The sequence below is a fragment of the Lepidochelys olivacea genome (genome assembly GCF_965140295.1).
Source record: "Lepidochelys olivacea isolate rLepOli2 genome assembly, chromosome: 10".
NCBI lineage: Eukaryota > Metazoa > Chordata > Testudines > Cheloniidae > Lepidochelys > Lepidochelys olivacea.
This window is the reverse complement of record NC_140420.1, coordinates 79,506,484-79,527,547: the sequence shown is the minus strand read 5'-3', so window position 1 is coordinate 79,527,547 and position 21,064 is coordinate 79,506,484. Positions and strand designations below refer to the sequence as shown.

The following is a 21,064-nucleotide window of genomic DNA, read 5'->3' as shown; positions in this document are numbered from 1 at the left end:
AAGGCCCTGATCCTGCAATCTATGTGCACAGGGGTCCATGGGCACTGATCCGATTGTAGGATTGGAGCCCTAAACTATTGCATAATATCATTGTTAGTATTTTCTATTAATATTAACTACGTAGCGTTTTGTTCCACAGGTGCTGGAACTACGGATGCGGGGGTAGAGCTGCAGCACACCCTGGCTTGAAGTGGTTTCCATTATATACAGAGTTTACAGTTTGGTTTAATGGCTCTCAGCACCTCCACCATAAAAATTGTTCCAGCACCCCTCAATAAATTATTTTGAAAATCCAGCAATTAGCAATTGCTTGTAAAAACAAAACACACAAATCCCTCGAAAATTGAATGTCATAGGCTGAAATTCAGCCTGTAATGATCAGGAAGGAAGATCGTCATAACAAAAACATGCTAAAGATAAACTTAAATTTTAATACTATGAGTTATTTTTAGTAATGTCTTCCAAAAAAAAAAAGATGCGAGTTTTCTGTCTCATCTGATTTGTGTACACACATCAGAAAAAATTCTGTATCACTTTGTTCTTGACAAACTTACCAGATAGGGTTCACTATTTCCCCAGATGTTTCTTGTCTAACAGCCAGGAAAATGATCTGATCTCAGGTCATGGTCATTTTTCTTCCCAGCCTCGTGTACAAATAATCTGTCCTCCATAGTGCAATCACATGTATTTCCCTTGCTGGTGTTCTAACAGGAAGTCGCATGCTTCTATTATTTCACTTTTTCATTTTCCCAGTGGCAGCTGTCATTTAAAAAAATAGATAAATGACCAGACAATCACTGTTACAGTAGGCTAGTTGCTTTAGACTGCTAGCCTTGACACACACGCTCAAAGCAGCAAGATGCTACAGGCCAGAACTTCCGTTGCTGTAAATATTTCCAGCTTCATTACAGTCAGTGGACCTGGGCTCATAATCATAAGCTGAGTTACCATGCTGTGATGCATAAATATCGAAGAGAAAGATGTAAACTAATTATTGATTACTGTTGTTTTTCCACATAAGGCTATTCAGAGCAGTAGTCCACGGTGGGTGAAATTCACTCAAGTGCACAGGGCCCGAACCAGTCACTCCGCACTAACGATGGTCAGGAATTTTCTGCCGAAACGTTTTTTCACTGGAAAATGCTGATTTGGTGAAATGGAAACGGTTTGCCCAAAAGCGGCAGTTTTGATGGATTTCCCGATTCAGAAACTCTTTGGAAAAAAAAGAGAGTTCTGAAATTGTTGCAACGTTCCATTTTCTAAATGAGAACAACATTTGGTTTAAATTTTAGTTAATTTATCCTATTAAAAGAGGTTTAAAAAAAGTAGTCATGGTCAAATCAAAATGAAGTGTTTCAAACTAATCAAAATGAAATGTTTAATTGTTTAATGTTTAATTGACCTGATCCAGTTTGGTTTTGGATGATCGGTTTGTGAAAATTTTGACTGTGTCCTGATTCGGGAGAAGAAAAAAAATTAGAAATCCCAAAAACTTCCGTGGGACAGGAAAATGATTTCCTGCCTTGTTCCACCCCATGCCACTTAAACCCAGCAGTGGGAATGTGTGTGGTAGGTGCCACCAGGGGAACAGCTGGGCAGGCTGTATGTCATGGAAGGTGATAATGAATGTGCTGATCCTGCATAGATAGGCACTGGCATGGACTGCACAAAGGCCACAAGATCTGTGGTGGTTCAGATCCACTGGCTTTAGGACCATCTGTGCAAATGGTGTGGAGAGGCTGCAAGTTATTTCGGAATAGCATAGCAACTGTGAAGGGAATTGGTTCCTATGCCCTGTTGTTGGGTTGGTGGTGGGCATTTTGCCCCTTCAAACCTGCCATGCAGCATCCACATAAAGCCATAATTACTTGGGCTTTATGTGGGTAAAGCAATTCCACCCCTTGCAGTTAGATATCATCTACAGTATCATTCTATCTTGCTGTGTATCTATCTTTTGTATTACTGTAACACCCATCACCTAGGTACCTAGGCCCTAGAATTCAGTAAAAAAGGGGGTATAATATTCCAAATAAAAATAGGCTTTATTCCCACCTAGCGAAGATTAATTGCCTGTACTTGTATTTTTCTTTTTCATCCTGTTACTAGGATGGTCTCTTTCATGCTCACTGGTATTTCTCCATGGTTTTCTGATGATAAATACCAGAAGCTGTTTTGAAGAGACTATTTTTGATGATTGAACTTCCTAGTCTTCACTGGCATATGTAGAGCATTGACCAGGACTTTAAAAAAAAAAAAAAAAGTGTTCTTCCTTTTTGTATGTCTAAAAGGGACATTGGTGTTAATAGTTTATTGTCAGAGAAAGACAGCAGTGATTTAAGGCACCTTGAAGATTTTATGTAATGTTAAAGACGTGAAGATTTAAATATGCCTCTTAGAAAAGAGAACAGCAAGTAGCCATGTGTAGATATTTGCATCTAGACTTTTATAAATCTTTGAACTCCTTTAGATATGAAAGATACCCATATTTCAAAGGCCATCAGGCATGCTGCTGCTCTAATTCTCTTCTGAAGTTCTTAGGGAACATAATTCACTTTAGAGCATCTAAGATCCCAGCCAGAACAGATCACTGGGGGCACAGCACTCTTAAAACTAAACTCGTTTAGTTAGGGAGCTGCACACAACTACTATAACAGGGATTGTAGTTTCTGTGGCAAATGGGAAGAAGCAGCACTGTTAATTTTACAGCTGCACTGTCAAAAACAAAGCCAAATATCAGAACCCACAATGTTTACTCTGGTTTTTAATAGCGTGGCACTAAAATGAATTGCTTTTTGATCACATTTAAAATGAACAATGAGTTCGCATTGTGCTGCGCTATGTGTAAGGGATACGATTCTTTGTCTCCTTATTGGGGAATCTTTATTACTAGCTGTGGCATTTCTCCTATACCCATCACTGTCTTATCTTGGCGCCGTTTTTTCATAGATGGTCCATATGTTTTAAAATGCCAATTAAATAATTGACCGTATGAATTTCCATACTGTCCTGTTCAGTGGAAGTGAAGGGATGAAGATGCCCTTTGGACTGGGACACCAGAGAGTGAGAAGAAACACTTCCTACAAAAGCTTATGCTCAAATAAATTTTGTTAGTCTCTAAGGTGCCACAAGTCCTCCTTTTCTTTTGGCGAATACAGACTAATACGGCTGCTACTCTGATTCCTACACTTGTTTTTGTGAGAAAGAGTATTCGGTTTTACCCTTAATACCGTACCGGTAACTATAGCTACACTGCCTGACTGCCATAGAGAGCATCATCAGAGTTACCTTCTGGACTTGCATGTCGGATGCTCTGTTTATGTGCTGTTAAAAAAAAATAATAAAAATAAACAATAGGGAGAGTTACAAATGCTGGGCCTGGGCATGCATTGAGTCATGCTTCAGGAGGTTGCACGCTGCGGGCCATATTTTGGCCACCATTCTGCATGCTTTGCACTACAAAGGAGGTGTCTAAACTGGTGAGTTCGGGTTACCCTTCACATAGGGCAGCCCACAGAGGGCACACACCACTGCCCTGCTCAACGCCATGAGTGTTTGGAGAGTGTGGCTGCGGAACAGCTGGCATGGTTGGTGTGCTTCTGTGTTACTGCCATCCCCAGCTGCTGGAAGGTCTCACTGGCCCTTGTGTTAAGTGGCCCTAGTATCCCAGAGAGGGGAAGAGAATCTGCTTCTGCTTCTGCAATCCTAGGGTGCCAGGAACAAGACCAGAACAGCTGAGCATCTGGCCTTACATTTCTTGTAGTACAAGAAGACTCTGCAATATATGCCTCTTTGGCGTTTTTAGTTTTTCTTCGAGTGATTGCTCATGTCCATTCAGCTTAGGTGTGTGCGCTTGCCACATGCACCGGTGCCAGAAGTTTTTCCCTCTGCAATATCCGCAGGGGACCGGCTCTGGCGCTCCCTGGAGTGGCACATGTATGCTGCAGACTCCCTCTTTAATGTTCTCTGCCCCGTGGCCCCGGCCAGAGTAGCTTTGCCCCTACGTGAGGGGATCGTGAAAATTACAGATGCCCTTTGACAAACCCCCTCCTCCTTGCCTCCAATCCCCAAGAGGATGGAGCGCAACGACTTCGTGCCATCCAAGGGCCACAAGTACCTTTATACCCACACTGCTTCTAATTCCCTAGTGGTAGAGGCAGTCAACCACAGGAGAGACAGAGTCAGCCGGGGGCTACCCCTAAGAATAAAGACTCAAGGAGACTAGACTTGTTTGGGCATAAAGTTTATTCGTCCTCCAGTCTACAGTTGTGGGTGGCCAACCATCAGACCTTCCTAGGCCCCTATGATTTTAATATGTGGTAGGCCATGACCAAGTTCGAGACTGCCCTTCCTGAAGCTTCTAGGAAGGAATTCCAGGCGATCCTGGATGAGGGCTCGACTGCAGCCAGAGCAACTCTCCAGGCAGTGTTGGACAAGCGGTTTAAGCCGTAGCAGCCTCAGAGTCAGGGGAGCCACCCTCACCAGGAACCTCCCCACAAAAGATCCAGGGGCTACAAAAGGCGCCCTGGCCACCAACCACCGTCTACATCCCAGGCAGGCTTGACCAGCAGTAAGCAGACGGGCAAGCACCCATTTCGAGGATACGCCCAAGGGCAACCTACCAGACTGTTCCCTGGATCCTTCCTCCCGTCTGTTTGCCAACCGCCTTTCTTCCTTGCTCCCTGCGTGGGGGTCTATAACATCGGACCAATGGGTCCTCAATACGGTGGTGCAGGGTTACACTCTTCAGTTACTTTCTACACTCCCTTCCCACCCCCTGTCCCCGTCCGTCTTCATGGACCCCTCTCACGAGAATCTTCTCGTACAGGAGGTCGGGAGTCTACTACAGCTGGGTGTAGTAGAGGTAGTTCCTGTGGAGTACAGGAACAAGGGGTTCTATTCCCGACACTTTTTAATCCCCAAGGCCAAGGACAGTCTGTGGCCCATACTGCGGGACTTGATCCGCTACTTAGAAAAACTGAAGTTCTGCATGGTCTTCCTGGCCTCCATCATCCCCTCCCTGGATCCAGGAGACTGGTACACCACCCTCGATCTGAATGATGTGTACTTCCACATCGCTATCTTCGAGAGACACAGACGCTTCCTCTGGTTCATGGTAGGTCCTGACCACTATCAGATCTCAGTCCTTCCATCTGGCCCAGCAACAGCACCTTGGGTATTTACCAAGTGCATGTCAGTGGTGGCAGCTTACCTCAGACGTCGGGGTGTCCAGACCTACCCGTACCTCGATGACTGGCTTGTCAAGGGCAACTCTGGGTCCAAGGGGACGTCGTGGTTCTGCTAGCCATGTGCTGTCGCCTCAGCCTGTTAGTGAACGATAAAAAATCCACATTAGTTCCGGTACAGAGGATAGAGTTCATTGGAGCAGTGCTTGACTCGACCTGCACCTGGGCGTTCCTGCCGCTGGAGAGATTCAGGGCACTGACAGACCTCATCGCAGAGGTCTCCGCATTTCCCCTGACCACAGCCAGGGTTTCCCTGCTCCTACTAGGTGACATGGCAGCGTGTACATATATGGTGTGCCATGCCTGGCTCCGGATGCGACCCTGGCAGCAATGGCTGGGGACTATCTACTCCCAGTCCTTGGACTACCTGGAGAACATTGTTAGCATCCCCGCAACTCTACTTACCTCCCTGTGATGGTGGACCACCCCTGAGAAAGTCCTGTAAGGAGTTCCCTTCATCAGCACTCCTCACTCAGTCGAGCTGGTTTTGGATGCCTCAGACCTCGGCTGGGGGGGCGCACCTCAGCATCCTCCAGACCCAAGGTATGTTGTCTCCAGAGGAAATGACGCTACACATAAACGTCAGAGAGTTCAGGGCAGTACTCAGAGCATGTGTGGTCTTCGTACCTCACCTTTCGGGCAGATTGGTCCGAGTCCTCACGGACAACACAGCCTCGATGTTCTACATCAACAGGCAAGGGGGAGCACAATCCTCGGCTGTCGGCCAAGAGTCACTCCATCTATGTGATTCTGCATCGGCCACGGAATCCATCTAGCAGCGTGTCACCTTCTGGGTGCCAGGAACATGCTAGCAGATCACCTAAGCAGGGACTTCTCCTCTCACCACAAGTGTGCTCCACCTGGAGGTAGCCAGCATGATCTTCCAGAGGTGGGGAACTCTCCAAGCAGATTTGTTTGCCACCAGGCAGAACAGAAGGTGCCATAGGTTTTGCTCCAGACAGGGTCTGGGCAAGGGCTCCCTCTCCGATGCCTTCCTCCTGCCATGGGCAGGAAGCCTGACGGATGCGTTCCCTCCAGTTCCACTCATCAGCAAGGTCCTAGTGAAAATCAAGAGGGACAAGGCAGAGATTATCATGATAGCCCCAGCGTGGCCTCGCTGGCACTGGTTTGGGATGCTATCGAGCTTGTCAGCGATCCCTCTGTGGCCCCTAGCGAACTGAGTGGATCTGCTGTCACAGGATCACGGCTGACTCTTGCACCCCAACCTCGTGTCCCTTCACCTCATGGCGTGGATGTAGCATGGCTGAACCCAGATGAATAGGCCTGCTCGGAAGGGGTCCAGAAGGTCCTTCTTGAGAGTTGAAAGCCCTTGACTAGGCAGACCTACCTGGCAAAGTGGACGAGGTTTTCCTGCTGGGCGGCTGAACGGGGCATCTCCCCTTGGCATTCTTCAGTACAGTTGACCTGCTTCATTTGAGGAACCAATGCCTGGTGCAATTCTCTATCAGGGTGGATCTGGCGGCCATTTCGGCCTTTCATCCACCAATCCAGGGGCAGACTGTGTTCTCCCATGACATGACGGTCAGGTTCCTTAGAGGCCTCGAGAGACTCTTTCCTCAAGTCTGGTCCCTGGCCCCTCAGTGGGATCTCAACTTGGTTCTGTCCAGGCTCATGGGCCACCCTTTGAGCCTGTGGCCTCGTGCTCCCTGTCTAACCTATCGTGGAAGGTAGCTTTCCCGGTGGCAGTGACATCGGCGAGTCTCCGAGCTGTGAGCCCTGACCTCAGAACCACCGTACACTGTCTTCTGTAAGGACAAAGTCCAGCTCCGGCCCCACCTGGCCTTCCTTCTCAAGGTGGTGTCTGCTTTCCACATGTGCTAGGACATCTTCCTTCCAGTCTTCTGCCCTACACCCCCTGAGACTAGTTAAGAGGGGGGAGGGATAGCTCAGTGGTTTGAGCATTGGCCTGCTAAACCCAGGGTTGTGAGTTCAATCCTTGAGGGGACCATTTAGGGGTCTGGGGCAAAAACTGGGGATTGGTCCTGCTTTGAGCAGGGGGTTGGACTAGATGACCTCCTGAGGTCCCTTCCAACCCTAACCTTCTATGATTCTAAGAGAGGCGCCTTCATGCCTTGGACGTAAGAAGGGCTCTGGCTTTCTACCAAGATTGGACAAAATCTTTCCATAAGTCGACTCAGCTTTTCATCTCTACAGCTGATAGGAGAAGGACCTCCCGGTGTCCACACAGAGGATTTCTAACTAAATCACCTCTTTTATTCGCATCTTCTATGAGTTGGTGGGAGTTCCTCTGCCGCCGATCGTCAGAGCCCACTCAGCTAGAGTGCAGGCATCCTTGGCGGCCTTCCTGGCACACGTTCTGATCCAGGACATCTGTCGAGCTGCGATGTGGTCCTCGGTGCACACATTCACGGCCCACTACACCATCACTCAGCGGGCCAGGGACGACACTGGGTTTGGCAGAGCTGTATTGCAATCTACATGTCTGTGAACTTCTACTCACCTCTGAAGGGTACTGCTTGGGAGTGACCTAAGTTGAACGGACATGAGCAATCACTTGAAGAGGAAAAGACCGTTTCCTTTTTCTGTAACTGGTGTTCTTTGAGATGTGTTGCTCATGTCCATTCCATGACCCGCCCTCCTTCCCCCCGGTCAGAGTTTCTGGCAAGAAGCACCTGAGGCTGGTGGGGGATGGCAGCGCCCTATATGCCACGGCATATGTGCGCCACTCCAGGGGGCTCCAGAGCTGGTCCCCTACAAATACTGCTGAGGGAAAAACTCCTGGCACCAGTGCATGTGGTGAGCACAAATACCTAAGTTGAACGGACATCAGCAATCACTCGAAGAAGAAAAGACAGTTACCTTTTTCTGTAACTGGTGTTCTAACTGTCTTTTCTGCAGTATATGGGGCTTAGATGTTGTAAAAACAGGTCACCATTGCTCAGTGCCAGAGGGCTTCCTCTATCTCTACATTGGCCCTGTGTAGCTCCTGTTGGGGCAGTGACACTCCTGACTCTGCTGGTCTTTGCCATGTCACTCTACCTCCCTTGAGCGGAGAGCCTTCTTCATTCCCAGGGATAGGGTGGCAACAGCTGTACTCACCATAATTCAGCAGTCTGACCCCAGTTGCCTTTCCTGTTAAGCTGTTTGCTTAAGAAAAAGAGGAAAGAAAGATAGAAACAAAGGGAGGGATTTTTCTCTTAGTCTTGTGTAGACTCAGGTGCTGGAAGTTACGTGCCTGAAGGTCAGGGGAAAGCAAGTTATAAAGGCTATGGGTTGGTAGCCCTATTCTTGCATGCTGTTGGCAGTGCTCCAATCCATAGCTATTGTATTGCCTAAACATCCGTGTTACCTTACTGCCTGCAGACACTGTCTTTGTATCTGATCCAAAATGCCTGTTGAAGTCAATTGGAGACTTTCTATTGACATCAGTGGGCTTTGAATTATGCCCTTCTAGAAGGAAGCTGATCTGTTCATTCATTTCCTCTGTGCCCCTCTTCAGTTCGGTTCTCAACATAGTGTTTCCAATTCATAGTGCTTTAGGCACATCCAATTTTTTCTGTCCCTTTTAGAGTCTTCCAAAAGAGAAAACTGGTAATGCTTCCCTGCAGAGACATTAGAGCAAATTTCATGCAGCCGTACACAGCAAATGGTAATATGTCTGTAAGGTACAGGTGCCCACTGCCAATGTGAAAAAAGGATTCACCTTATTAGTGGCGGGATTTACTCACTCCACAGAGCCTAATACTGCAGTCCTTGCTCTGGCAAAACTCCCAGTGAAAAAATGAGAGACTGCTGTGAGTTTTGTCCCAGCAAGAACCGAGCAGAGGAAAGACAGCAAATTCATTTGGTTTTATGAGACGCTTGGTGCCCATGTGTTCTTCCTCCAGTGCAGTAAAATTCTAATTAAAGAACGGATCCTACCTCCCATTAATATGACTCTAAAGAAACATTTTAAAGAATGTAGCATTTTTTTAAACCCACTTTACAATGAAAAGAAAAGCAGCCAGTGTTTTGTAGAGTGTTGTCTCTCTTATGAAGCTTTTCATGATTTTGAACTTCTGGTAATGTCTGGAATGCCAGAAGACTTAAAGGCTCATTTAACCCAGCAGTAATTTCTAAAAAGGAAATGACAGGCTTTCTCTGGGAAAAAAAACAATCAAATTTTCAGGTCTTTCGAATCCTCCCCCAAAATAGCCCCTGATGAACATTCTTAAAAACCTTCTTTGATGCCTCTGCCAGGAGTAGATCTCATTTGCCCCCTCCCACCGCCGTTTTCCTGCTTCCAAAATATAGCAAGATCATTATAGCACTTGCAAACCACTCTAACTTTCCTCTTCCAATTAAAGTAGGAGTTAGGATGATTTTCTTTTTATTTGAGCAAGGAGTAAAATGTCTGAGAACAATCGTACAAATGTTTTAGCCTTTTCACAGAACGCAGTGGGGATGTTCTTTAAACTAGGATTACTTTGAGAAGAAAATATTTCCACAAGGAGCACTAGCTAAGGAATCCGGGAGGTCTCAAATGTACAGCAATTGAATTAGGCTCCACATCTTGGAGAGTCAATGACTAGTGAGATCATCATCCAAGATTAAATCATGACCTGTATTACCCATACAGTTCCTGTCAGATGTAGACAGTGAACTAATCAGTACAATCTTTCCCTGAAGGATTCAAGGACTTCCTTGCATCCATTTAAAAAATGAAGTTTAGATTAATTTTGTCCTGTGAGGAATAATCTATCTGTTCAGGGAAAAATCACTAATGCTAGTGAAATTACCTTCCCTTCTTTTCCCTTCTCGCAGATGAAGGAAGATCTCCAGCATTGGGAAATTACATTGAGTTCAAGTTCTAGCAGGTTTCAAATCAACCTCTGATTTTATGTCCACCTATGTTCCCACACCCAGCTAAGGCATATGATCTTGGAAATGCCTGTTTGAATGTGGGAAGTGTGTGCCTCACCCAGTCTTGCAGAAGTGAAGACTAAGATGAACATTTTCTTTGGGTGTAATATTGGACACCAGGGCTGAAAATTTGGAACTAAAGATAAAGGCTCCAACAAGTTCAAAGCATGGTGTGTATATATAGTATTACACACAACAACCAACATAAAAAGAACATGAAGGTTGCAGAGTCAAGCACTCTGTTAGGGGGCTTATTCCTTCACCCACTTCCTTCCCTGGTCCTTCTCACGTGAACAGAGAGCAACAATACCCGAAGTCCAAAGATGCAAGCAATTCGATGTTTATTGGGGTGAACTTCCAGCAAGCATGATTCCAGTTTCCTTCCTTAGTGTCCCCCTTCCCAGCTCTGACACCACAGAGGCTTACCTGTGTCCCTGTTCCCATTTCCCCCTTTAGCAAAACATGATTCCAATTTCCCCACCCCCATTCCCCACCCACCCACACTCTCACTTCCTGATTGACTGCAGACTATCTAGTAAAACTTGAGTTCTGCTTAGTTATACCTTAACCAATCATTTTCCTGAAATTTAACTAACCAGTCCTAACATATTGTAACATGATTATGTAACCAATTCTATCCCACCACCTTAATTAATTTACACCCAGCAAAATTAATTATCCAGCAGACAGGAACAATCACAGAACCAGACAGAGGTTATACAGACAAACAATAGCAAAGTGAAAAGGAGTACTTGTGGCACCATAGAGACTAACCAATTTATTTGAGCATGAGCATAGCAAAGTGGGAACTATAATGACAAAACATTACAGAAGTGAGGATTTCACATCCCAGCTATTGATAAGTGAGTTCTTGCCAGACAGGATGCTATCAAACTAAGTTTCCTTTTACATCTTCTAGGCACTTCCCTTTCTCTGGAGGCGATAGGCATGGTCAGGACAGGAGTGTATTCCTAACAGCCCAATAGCACCTTCTTTCAATGTGCCTAGTTTGGAATGTGAAGATGTGACCTTTCCCAGCTTATGGCTGCCTCTGTTGCTTAGCCAAAAGCCTTAGCCTAAGAACAGGACCTCAGACTGTCACAGTAAGAGAAGGACCTTACACTGGCAGACAGTGATTTTGATTCTTTCTTTTATACATCTATAACTAGCTAAGTGATAAGAATACACCTAAATTCTTAGAGTATAGGCCTTTACAGGCAGGCCTGAATATCTATATCCTAACACATGCAAAAGTTAGGAAATGCCAGAATGTGGAAAAAATTGTCTGTGATCATGTGATTAAAGACTGCATCATCATGCATACACGAAAGGGGTTTGAATTAAGGTTGCACAGGGGTTTGAATTGAATTATGTTATACCTTTCTCTGCTAGTCTGAAGAGCCCATTATCAACTTTAATTCTGGCACATCCTAACATTTGAGTGCTGGGCTTTGAAACCTTAATTCTTTTATGATAGTTTTTTGGGTGTAATATCATAGCTTTTTTAAAAACTGAAAGAAACAGATATTCCATCATGTGGGAAACAAATTGACATCCACATGAGTCATCAACATGATTGGAATCTTTAGCTCCAGAGACCTCTGCCACTTGGGCGAATGAACTAATAGAAAGTTGTCATCCTCTATGTGGACCAGTCACTATAGTGGGATGAGAGACACAGTTGCCCCGGACTGCCAGGAGGAAGGAAAATTGCAAGGAAAGTCCTTTTAAGTCTCTGAAGTCCTTGACTACAGCATGCAGAGTTCAGGCAGTATTTTAGGAGAACCCGTTGCCAAACTATAACAAATGTATACTGAGCACAAGCAAACTACAATTTTTAAAGGTTTAAAACTGGGTCAAATTTGGGTGGATTTTCACTGGGATTACTTAAAGCATATCAGTGACATCCGGGCAACTCCCTGCTAAATCTCAAGCCCTTTCTCCAAAGCACAGAGGTGCTAGAGCTCCTCAGCAAAAGTTGTAAGACTTTTTTAACATGAGCAAAATAGTATATTTTCCCAGGCTTTCATCCTCTGAAACAGCAGAATCATTTCAGTTGAAATTATCCAAAAAAATTCATCCTGAGGCAGACACCTGGCATGGGAAATTTTAGGCTGAAGTGTTAAATTATGGCAGTGTTATAAACAAATGAAATCAGGGTCTTATAGTGGAAAGTGATGGAGACTCTTAACTATAGGCAGTGGTACCAGTTCTGCCTATAATTCGTAGGTCCATAGATTCCAAGGCCAGAAGGGACTATTGTGATCACGTAGTCTGACCTCCTGTGTAACATGGCCCATAGAATTTCCCCAAAATAATTCCTAGAGCACATCTCTTAGAAAAACATCCAATTTTGATCTCAAAATTTCCAGTAATGGAGAAATCACCATGCCCCCTTGGAAATTGTTCCAGTGGTTATTTGCCCTCACCATTAAATATTTATGCCTTATTTCCAGTCTGAATTTGTCTAGCTTCAACTCCCAGCCATTGAATTATGTTATACCTTTCTCTGCTAGTCTGAAGAGCCCATTATCAAGTATTTATTTCCCATGTAGATAATTATAAACTGTAATCAAGTCACCCTTTAACCTTCTCTTTGTTTAAGAGAAATAGATTGAGCTCCTTTAGTCTCCAGCTTTAAGGCTTGTATTCTAATCCTTTAATCATTCTCATGGCTCTCTGAACCCTCTGTAATTTATCAAAAAGAACAGGAGGACTTGTGGCACCTTAGAGACTAACCAATTTATTTGAGCATAAGCGTTCGTGAGCTACAGCTCACTTCATCAGATGCATACTGTGTTTTCCAGTAGTGGTTGCACCAGTGCCAAATACAGAGGTAAAATAAATAATCTCTCTGGTCCTATTTGAGATTACCCTGTTTATGCATCCCAGGATTGCATTCGCGCTTTTGTCCACCATGTCTGGGAGCTCATGTGCAGCTGATTAACAACCACAACCCCCAAATCTTTTTGCGGGTCACTGTTTTCCAGAAAAGAGGCCCCCACTTTACTAAACAATCTAGACCGTCCTCTTCATTATTTACCACTCCTCCAATTTATGCATCATCTCCAAACTTTCAGTGATGATTTTTTGTTTTCTTCCAGGTCATTCATAAAAATGATAAATAGCATAGGGCCAAGAACTGATCGCTGCAGAACCCCACTAGAAACCCACCTGCTTGATGATGATTCCCCATTTACAGTTATATTTTTAGACCAATTAGTGGGCCAGCTTTGAATCCATATAATATGTGCCATGTTAATTTTATAGCAAATAGTAAAATTATTTTATTTTCTAGGTTTTTTTTAGTCAAAATGTTCTTAGGTATCAAGTCCAACACCTTACAGAAGTTAATTATGTCAACAACTGTTGCATTTACCAACCAATACCCTTCTGATAATCAAAGACAATCTTTGTAACAGTGTATTAAAATATAGTTTTTAATATCCCAATGTCCCAATATATCTTTTATCTACAGAAACTCAATGTGTTAACTTCTTTAATGGTTGTAATAGCTTTCTGTCCTGTAGGGATTGAGCAATGTCTCTCAACATGCAGTTTATCATCGCTATCTTGATAGTGTTGGGAATAAGCAATTAAACCATTGTTTCAATAGTGCATCTTTATCCATCTGTATTCTCTAGAAATCTGACATTTAGACCTGGTTCTCCATTATTTTGCCATCGCATAGTTTTGATGTTTCTGCCCCTGAGCTTTTGTGCAAAATTCTTTGAAAGGGTCTTCTGAAGTTGTGATTATTTTGAGGACAGCTGTGATTTGTAAGGCAAGTGTAGGAAGCTGTTAGGATAAGCAGTCTTCTGGGTTTAGATTCAAGCAGATCAGAAAGAGATTTATATCCTGCTGGCTCTTTCCTTTAAAACAGATGTTGATGTGACTTTTAATGTTCATTAACATGAGGAATTAATAGAACTGGCCGGAGCCAAGTGCATGGTAGTGTGAACTGCCTTTGTGACCCCAAGGATTCCCCTTTCCTGCATTCTATTCCAGTCCTGGGCATCTCTTGCCAACTGTGCTAAATTGTGCCAAACTGAATGGTGTGGTTATAACATGGGTAAATGTCAGCTAGGTACAAGAATGTGACCAGAACATATTTTCACTCTTGACCCAGTACAGGATTTGCAAAGCTAGTGGATTATTTTAACTCTTTGCTTCTGGTATCCTGAAATGGGCTATTTTAGGTTTTACTGCTGTCTCTTCATGTTTGTTAGTGGCTTTGGGTCATGTGTTCCAGACTCAGTGTCATATAGAGATGTGCAATCATGTCCTAACACAGAGTTAAAGACAAATATAGAACTAAATTCAGCACTAATTATACCCATGTAGTCCTATTAACTACAGTAATGTTGCAGGTGTACAGTTATATTAAGGGCAGAAACTCTTTGTGGTTTCAAAAAATGCATTAAATAACTCATGATAATCCTGCTTTACGGGCACCTTCTCATCTCAGATTCAGGTCGTTTTGTTTGATTTGTTATATATCCTCTTAACAAGGCTAGTGTTTTATTTAAACATTCCCAATTGAATTTAGAAGTATTCCAGAATAGTGGTAATTGGCTAAAATCTGCTCTTGGTTACCCTGGTGTTAATCTGGAGTACATTCCTTGCAAGTAATGGAGTAACTCCAGATTGACATCAGCATAACTGACATCCGAATTTGGCCCTTTTTTCTTACACTGAGATAAGGATACCTACGTTACTTTTCTCTGCTTTATCTCTGATAGCATGTCGATAAGATTCTGTTGATTGTCCGCACATAGGATATGAATATGGTGACTATATAAAAAAAACTAGAACCCGCCATGCATATAAGATTATGATAGAGCTCAAATAATCACAGCCCTTCACAGTGCAGGTCGTGCTGCTGGTGCTATATAGGGTGTCTTTTTCATATGAATAGTGTATCTAGAGTGTGATGGAAATGCACCACAAGGGCACTAATAACGGTCTCTCATTGGCATAAGTCGTTTGATGAGTGGCATAGTTTCCTTGGAACTCATTTTATTTATCCGCTCAATTTTTAGACCTCTCTGTTTGCTTCATCTTTGTCCAACTTGTGCTGCCATGCTAAATTCTCAGTAGATCTACTCATCCTGAACACAGTGGCTCAGTAATCATGCATGGAGGAGAATACAGTTGTTCCGGGTGAATGGGTTTCTCAAACATGTCCCTGTTGGGTGTGTATTGTGAAACTAAACTGACAGTGGAAGAACAGAATTTGGTGATATGATAATACATGCCAGAGTAGCTCTCAGAACCCAGTGCACGATATAATTAGCATGCACTTTCACTAGGCCTGATATTTTGTATTATATTAGAACTGTGTGTTTTGCAGAGGCATGACTTGCTCACCTGGAGATTTATAATGTGCAGACATCTCTGATTACACTTATGCACCCCACCTCGTCCTTTACGTAGCTATTTACCCTTTTATTGTTGGCAATTAGTCTATGGTGGTATCTCTGCGAGAGAGGAAGTGAGTGAATACATTTGCCAAGGAATGTTGGCACATGACCTGCAATATGGCTGCTCTCATTAATACAGCCTTTCCCTGGAGAGTGCTATACATTTCACATCTCTCTCTCTCTCACTCACACTCACACACACACTCTCTCACACACACACACACGCATACCCCTCCCTGACATCACCGCTCCCAGTTGGCTCTCTTATTGATGTTGCGGTTCCAGTCTCTACATCATTTTGACATTTTAAATAGCGTTTAGAGTATAGCTTCTGTGTAAGCTTCAATTATTCTCCTACTCTCGTGTTGTTGCTATTATTATTTGTCTATTACAGTAGAGCCTAGAGCAGTGTTTCTCAACCTGTTTACCATTATAAGCCACGTAGGCAGCATTCTGTGTGTTATGTGGGCTGCATTCATGCTATATATATACTACCTCTAAAGCCCTGAGATGTCACATGGGCTGCAGCTGTGAGTTGATTGGACCACAAGCAGCCTGCAGGTTGAGAACCACTGGCCTAGAGGCTCCATCAGGACCAGGGCTAAACTGTGCCAGGCCTACACGATGTTTGACAGAAAGATTTAAAAATGACAGCTCTCTGCCCCAACGATCTTACAGCCCAGAGGCTTAAGTCCGTGTGATGCTGAGTGCTCTGAACTCCATCATCCTCACCTGGGATTGAGTCCACGCAATGGGAGGTGAGGCCATTTACACTGGTTTCACAGATATCCGAATCTGGAGCCACTATTGGGACATAAATTAGGATTTCACACACTAAATTCCATGGGAAAAGGTTATTTTTTGGTTAAGGTTTCATCTGCTTCTAGTGTTTTATTCTCCAACTTGAACTGCTAGACCCTGATCCTGAAACCACTTACACAGATGAATAATTTTACGCACATGGGTAGTCATGGTAAGCACAGTGGAACTACTCAGACGTAAATATTTGCAGGATCTAGGCTTTAGTATATAAGCTCTTTGGGGGAAAGACTGTATCTTTGCATTTGTCTGTATAGTGCTTAGCACAATGGGGGTCCTGGAAACTATTGCAATATAAATATTATATAATATAAAATAAAGTCCCACGGCTAGATTCTGCTTTCAGACATAGAGGTGAAAATCCGGGGTGACCCAATGTAAGTCTTTTATATTGATGTCCCTGGAACCAGAATCTGGCCCACAAACCCCAATTTTTATTTTTATTTTACAATGATCCATCTAGCAACGACACAGTTTGTCACAACGGTCTATGGCTTTAAGTGAGGAGTAAACAACAGGAATGGATACAATTCTGAGCGAGAAAGATCCAACTTTCATGTTAAATTGCTCAGACATTGAACCTGGAGGAGATGGAGGTAATGAAAATACAAAATGCTTTGTATAAAATCCCCACGACACTTCTGAATACAATAAGCTGATACTCCTCTAACACTCATTTTTCAACGGCACAGTGGTACTGTGTTCACCTGCTTTACCTCTTCATCCAGCTCTCACTGAAGTTAGTGGAAAGACTCCTAGGCATTATCTAGACCAGGGGTGGCCAACCTCTGGCTCCGGAGCCACCTGCGGCTCTTCAGTGGTTAATCTGCGGCTCTTTGTAGAGGCACCGATTCTGGGGCTGGAGCTACAGGCGCCAACTTTCCAATGGGCCGGGGGATGCTCACGGCTCAACCCCTGGCTCTGCCCCTTCCACCCCTTCTCGCCCCCTCCCCTGAGCCTGCCGTGTCCTCGCTCCTCCCCCTCTGCCCTAGAGCCTCCTGCATGCCAGGAAACAGCTGATCAGGAGGTGCAGGGTGGGAGGGGGAGGCGCAGCTCGACGAGGCTGCCGCTGGGCTGGCGGTGCTGGGAACGGGGAGGGTGGGAGAGGGAGCTGATGGGGGGCTGCTGATGTATTACTGGGGCTCTTTGGCAATGTACATTGATAAATTCTGGCTCCTTCTCAGGCTCAGGTTGGCCACCCCTGATCTATACATGAAAATTATTCTTTTCTGACAAGAGGCATCACCACTGGGGTGAACAGTGCTAAATGTAACCATAGGGATGGAACCAGAGACCTCTGGATCTAGACTTATGAACCTTTATTGCTTGAGATATAGGATTAGGTTTGCAAACTCAGAGGTAAGTAGTGGACTCATAAATGTCAGTACATGTTCTAGCCACTAGAGAGGGACAGAGAGTTACTAACTATAGGTTAACCGTGTACTTTTTCAGAAATTGTGATTCAAACCTGCCTGTAGTTTCTGTAAAGTAGAAGAGGCTCCATCAACTTCAGCTGGAGTTGGATCTGGTCCCTGGGGCACTCTGAATGAGAAACAAATCTGGCCCCGTCTTTTTTTTTTTCTCCTCAGTGTTTTCCATGTGGAGTCTGCTGCCTTTTAAATCCTTATTTGTAGGTCTTCTTTTAAATACCTCCCAGTGAAATTCACATTCTCAATATCTGTTGTGTGCCAAGCTGTTTTATTTAATAGCAAGTTAAAACATTTTGGCTGGCTACCTTGAGCTAGGCATACTGAGTGGTGTAACGTGTGAGCACTGAGGCATTGTGTTTAAAAGCCTTTGGAAAATCCATTCAATGGCCAGCCAGTTTCCCACCCACTACAGGCCGGTTTTACTATCCGAATTTATTTAAATGTTACAGCCAGTCAGAGGAGTTGCTGCTCCTTCCTGGTGCACCCTGATCTTCCTTGTGAATAAAAACACCTGGGCATATTTAGTCTTGAGAGAAGAAGACTGAGCGGGGACCTGAGAATCTTCACATATGTGAAGGGCTGTTATAAAAAGGATCAGTTGTTCTCTGTGTCTACTGAAGGTAGGACAAGAAGTAACAGGCTTAATCCACAGCAAGGGAGATTTAGATTAAGTGTTAGAAAAAACTCTCTTAACTATAAATTTAACACTGGAATAGGTTTCCAAGGGAGATTGGGGAATCCCCGTCTTCGGAAGTTTTTAAGAACAGGTTTGGTCTAGGTCAGTGGTTCTCAAACTAGGGCCGCCGCTTGTTCAGGGAAAGCCCCTGGCAAGCCGGGCCGGTTTGTTTACCTGCCGCGTCCGCAGGTTCGGCCAATCGTGGCTCCCACTGGCCGCGGTTCACCGCTCCAGGCCAACGGGGACTGCAGGAAGGGCAGCCAGCACATCCCTCGGCCTGCGCCGCTTCCCACAGCCCCCATTGGCTTGGAGCAGCGAACTGCGGCCAGTGGGAGCCGTGATCGGCCAAACCTGTGGTGCAGCAGGTAAACAAACTGGCCCGGCCCTCCAGGGGCTTTCCCTGAACTAGCGGCGGCCCTAGTTTGAGAACCACTGGACTAGGTTTATTTAGTCCTGCCTCACTGTAGGACCTTGTGATTTCTTGAGATCCCTTTCAGTCCTACATTTCTGTGATTCTATGATTACAGCGTGGAGTGAGATTTGGCAAAGCTAGAGAAAGAGAGAAATTTGAAGTAAACGTTTAAATAAAATGGGCACATCTAAACGTTAAGTAATATCACAGTGGTGTTTCAGGGACCAATCTGGACTAGCCACTGTATAAACATAGACACTTTCCCTGCCCCTCCAGCTTACATACAATACTTTTCTTAATGCTTCACGAGATTCTCACTCTCACACACTCGCTCTCTCGCACTCTCTCTCTCGATAATACTTAGTCCTGCCTTGAATGCAGGGGACTGCACTAGATGATCTCTCAACGTCCCTTCCAGTTCTGTGATTCTAATTCAATACATGTGAACAGAGAGATTTGTATTCTCAGACCATTTTACACTGCTACCTGCAACTTTGGTAAGCATCGTCCCTGTTGTACACCTAAGGGAACTGAGTCAGAGCAATAAAGTGACTTGCACAAGGCAGAGCGAGAATTAGGCCAAAGTTCCTCACGCCCTGTCCTGTGCTCAGGTCGCTAGGCCATGCATGTCTCTCCATGCAGCATGTAGGTGTATAGTCAATGAGATAAATTTGTGCCTGGAACAGGTAGCTCTACCTCTTTTTGAAGCCAGTGGAGTTGTGCCTTCTCCCAGGTTGATTTTGGCCTTTTATGCTTTTGTTCAATACAGGGTTTTCTTTTTAAAAAAAAATTGAAGATCAGCAGTGCTGGTTGAATAATGTATCTTCCTCTTCACCCTGGCTGAAGTTCCTCATTCCAAGCCACTAATACGCAACTTTCCAGAAACAAAAGGACAAAAAATTATCTATTTTTCATGGGAGAGACTCCACCTCTGATGGAAGCTATTTGAAGAGTAGAGTAGACCTTGTGGTTTGTAGGACGAGTGGCTTTACATTTACATTTTGAAGTCTTGCAACAGCAGTACGAAGCATGTGTAGCTTGACTTCAGTGCAGCCAGGATTTCAGCCTATACCTCTAATTCCACCCTGGGTTTGCTCCTTCCAGCTTTCTCAGGCATACTGGGAGAGAGGCTATTAAAAGATTTAGGTTCTAATCCTGCAAAGCACTTAACAGTGTGCTTTTAATTTTAAGCCCAGGATTACTCCCGTGTGGTACTCATGTGCTAAAGTACCTTGCTGGACCAGGGCCTTAGTTAAACAAGCGTTAAGACCTTTGTGTAAGTGCCTGATGTTAACCATGCCTTTTTTCTATGCTTGCCAGACTAAGCATCAAAGGATGGAATGAGACTCTATGAATGCACTCACGTAATCAACTCAGTAAATGAACATGTCTCTTACAGGTTGTGATAGTGATCACTGGGGGCCGCATTGTAGCAACCGCTGCCAATGCCAGAATGAGGCTCTCTGCAACCCTATCACCGGAGCCTGTGTCTGTGCAGATGGGTACCAAGGATGGCGCTGTGAAGAGCTCTGTGACCCTGGGACTTACGGAAAGGGCTGCCAGTTTAAATGCCAGTGCCAAAATGGAGCAACCTGTGACCATAAAACAGGAGAATGTCATTGTGCTCCCGGATACGCAGGGGTATTGTAAGTTCAATGACAGGCATATTTTACTGCGCATCACTTAATAGCTTTGCTTGGACCCCTCTTAGTGCAGTGCATGTTTGATAAAATATACACAATCGATACATTATACTTTTTACTCTCTAGAACCCAGGTAACAGGATTTATGGGAGACCGAACAAAGGAGCACTGTTTATCACTGCTAATTACAGCTGTCAACACATGGAAATCAAATTTTAGTCTAAAGAGAGATTAAAAATTCAGGAGATTTACCTGTGAGTAAAATTACTGTAGCTGTGGTATGAATATGAGAATCAAACCATAGTACTGTACTTACAAGCAATCAGATATACATGTTTAGCGATCCAATGCAGTAGCAAATGGGACTCCTTTTCTCTGACTTCCAATATAACTGAGGAAGAATTAAAGATAACTCTATCGGCTTAGTATCTAGGGGGCAAATTTCTAGCTCTGTGACTCCCGTTAACTGTGACAAGAATCATGTAGCTAAATCTCCATATCCCACACTGAAAGTTTACGAGTTAGATTCACCAA

The 21,064-nt window shown here is 44.3% G+C and overlaps 1 protein-coding gene across 1 annotated transcript in view; it reads left to right on the top strand.

Annotated features, from left to right (window-relative positions):
* MEGF11 (multiple EGF like domains 11) overlaps nucleotides 1-21,064 on the top strand; it is a 382,058-nt gene that overhangs the window by 226,158 nt on the left and 134,836 nt on the right. The window contains exon 8 of the mRNA XM_084641366.1: nucleotides 20,287-20,533. Within this exon, the coding sequence (XP_084497492.1) occupies nucleotides 20,287-20,533 (247 nt within the window). The remainder of the gene's footprint in view (nucleotides 1-20,286; nucleotides 20,534-21,064) is intronic.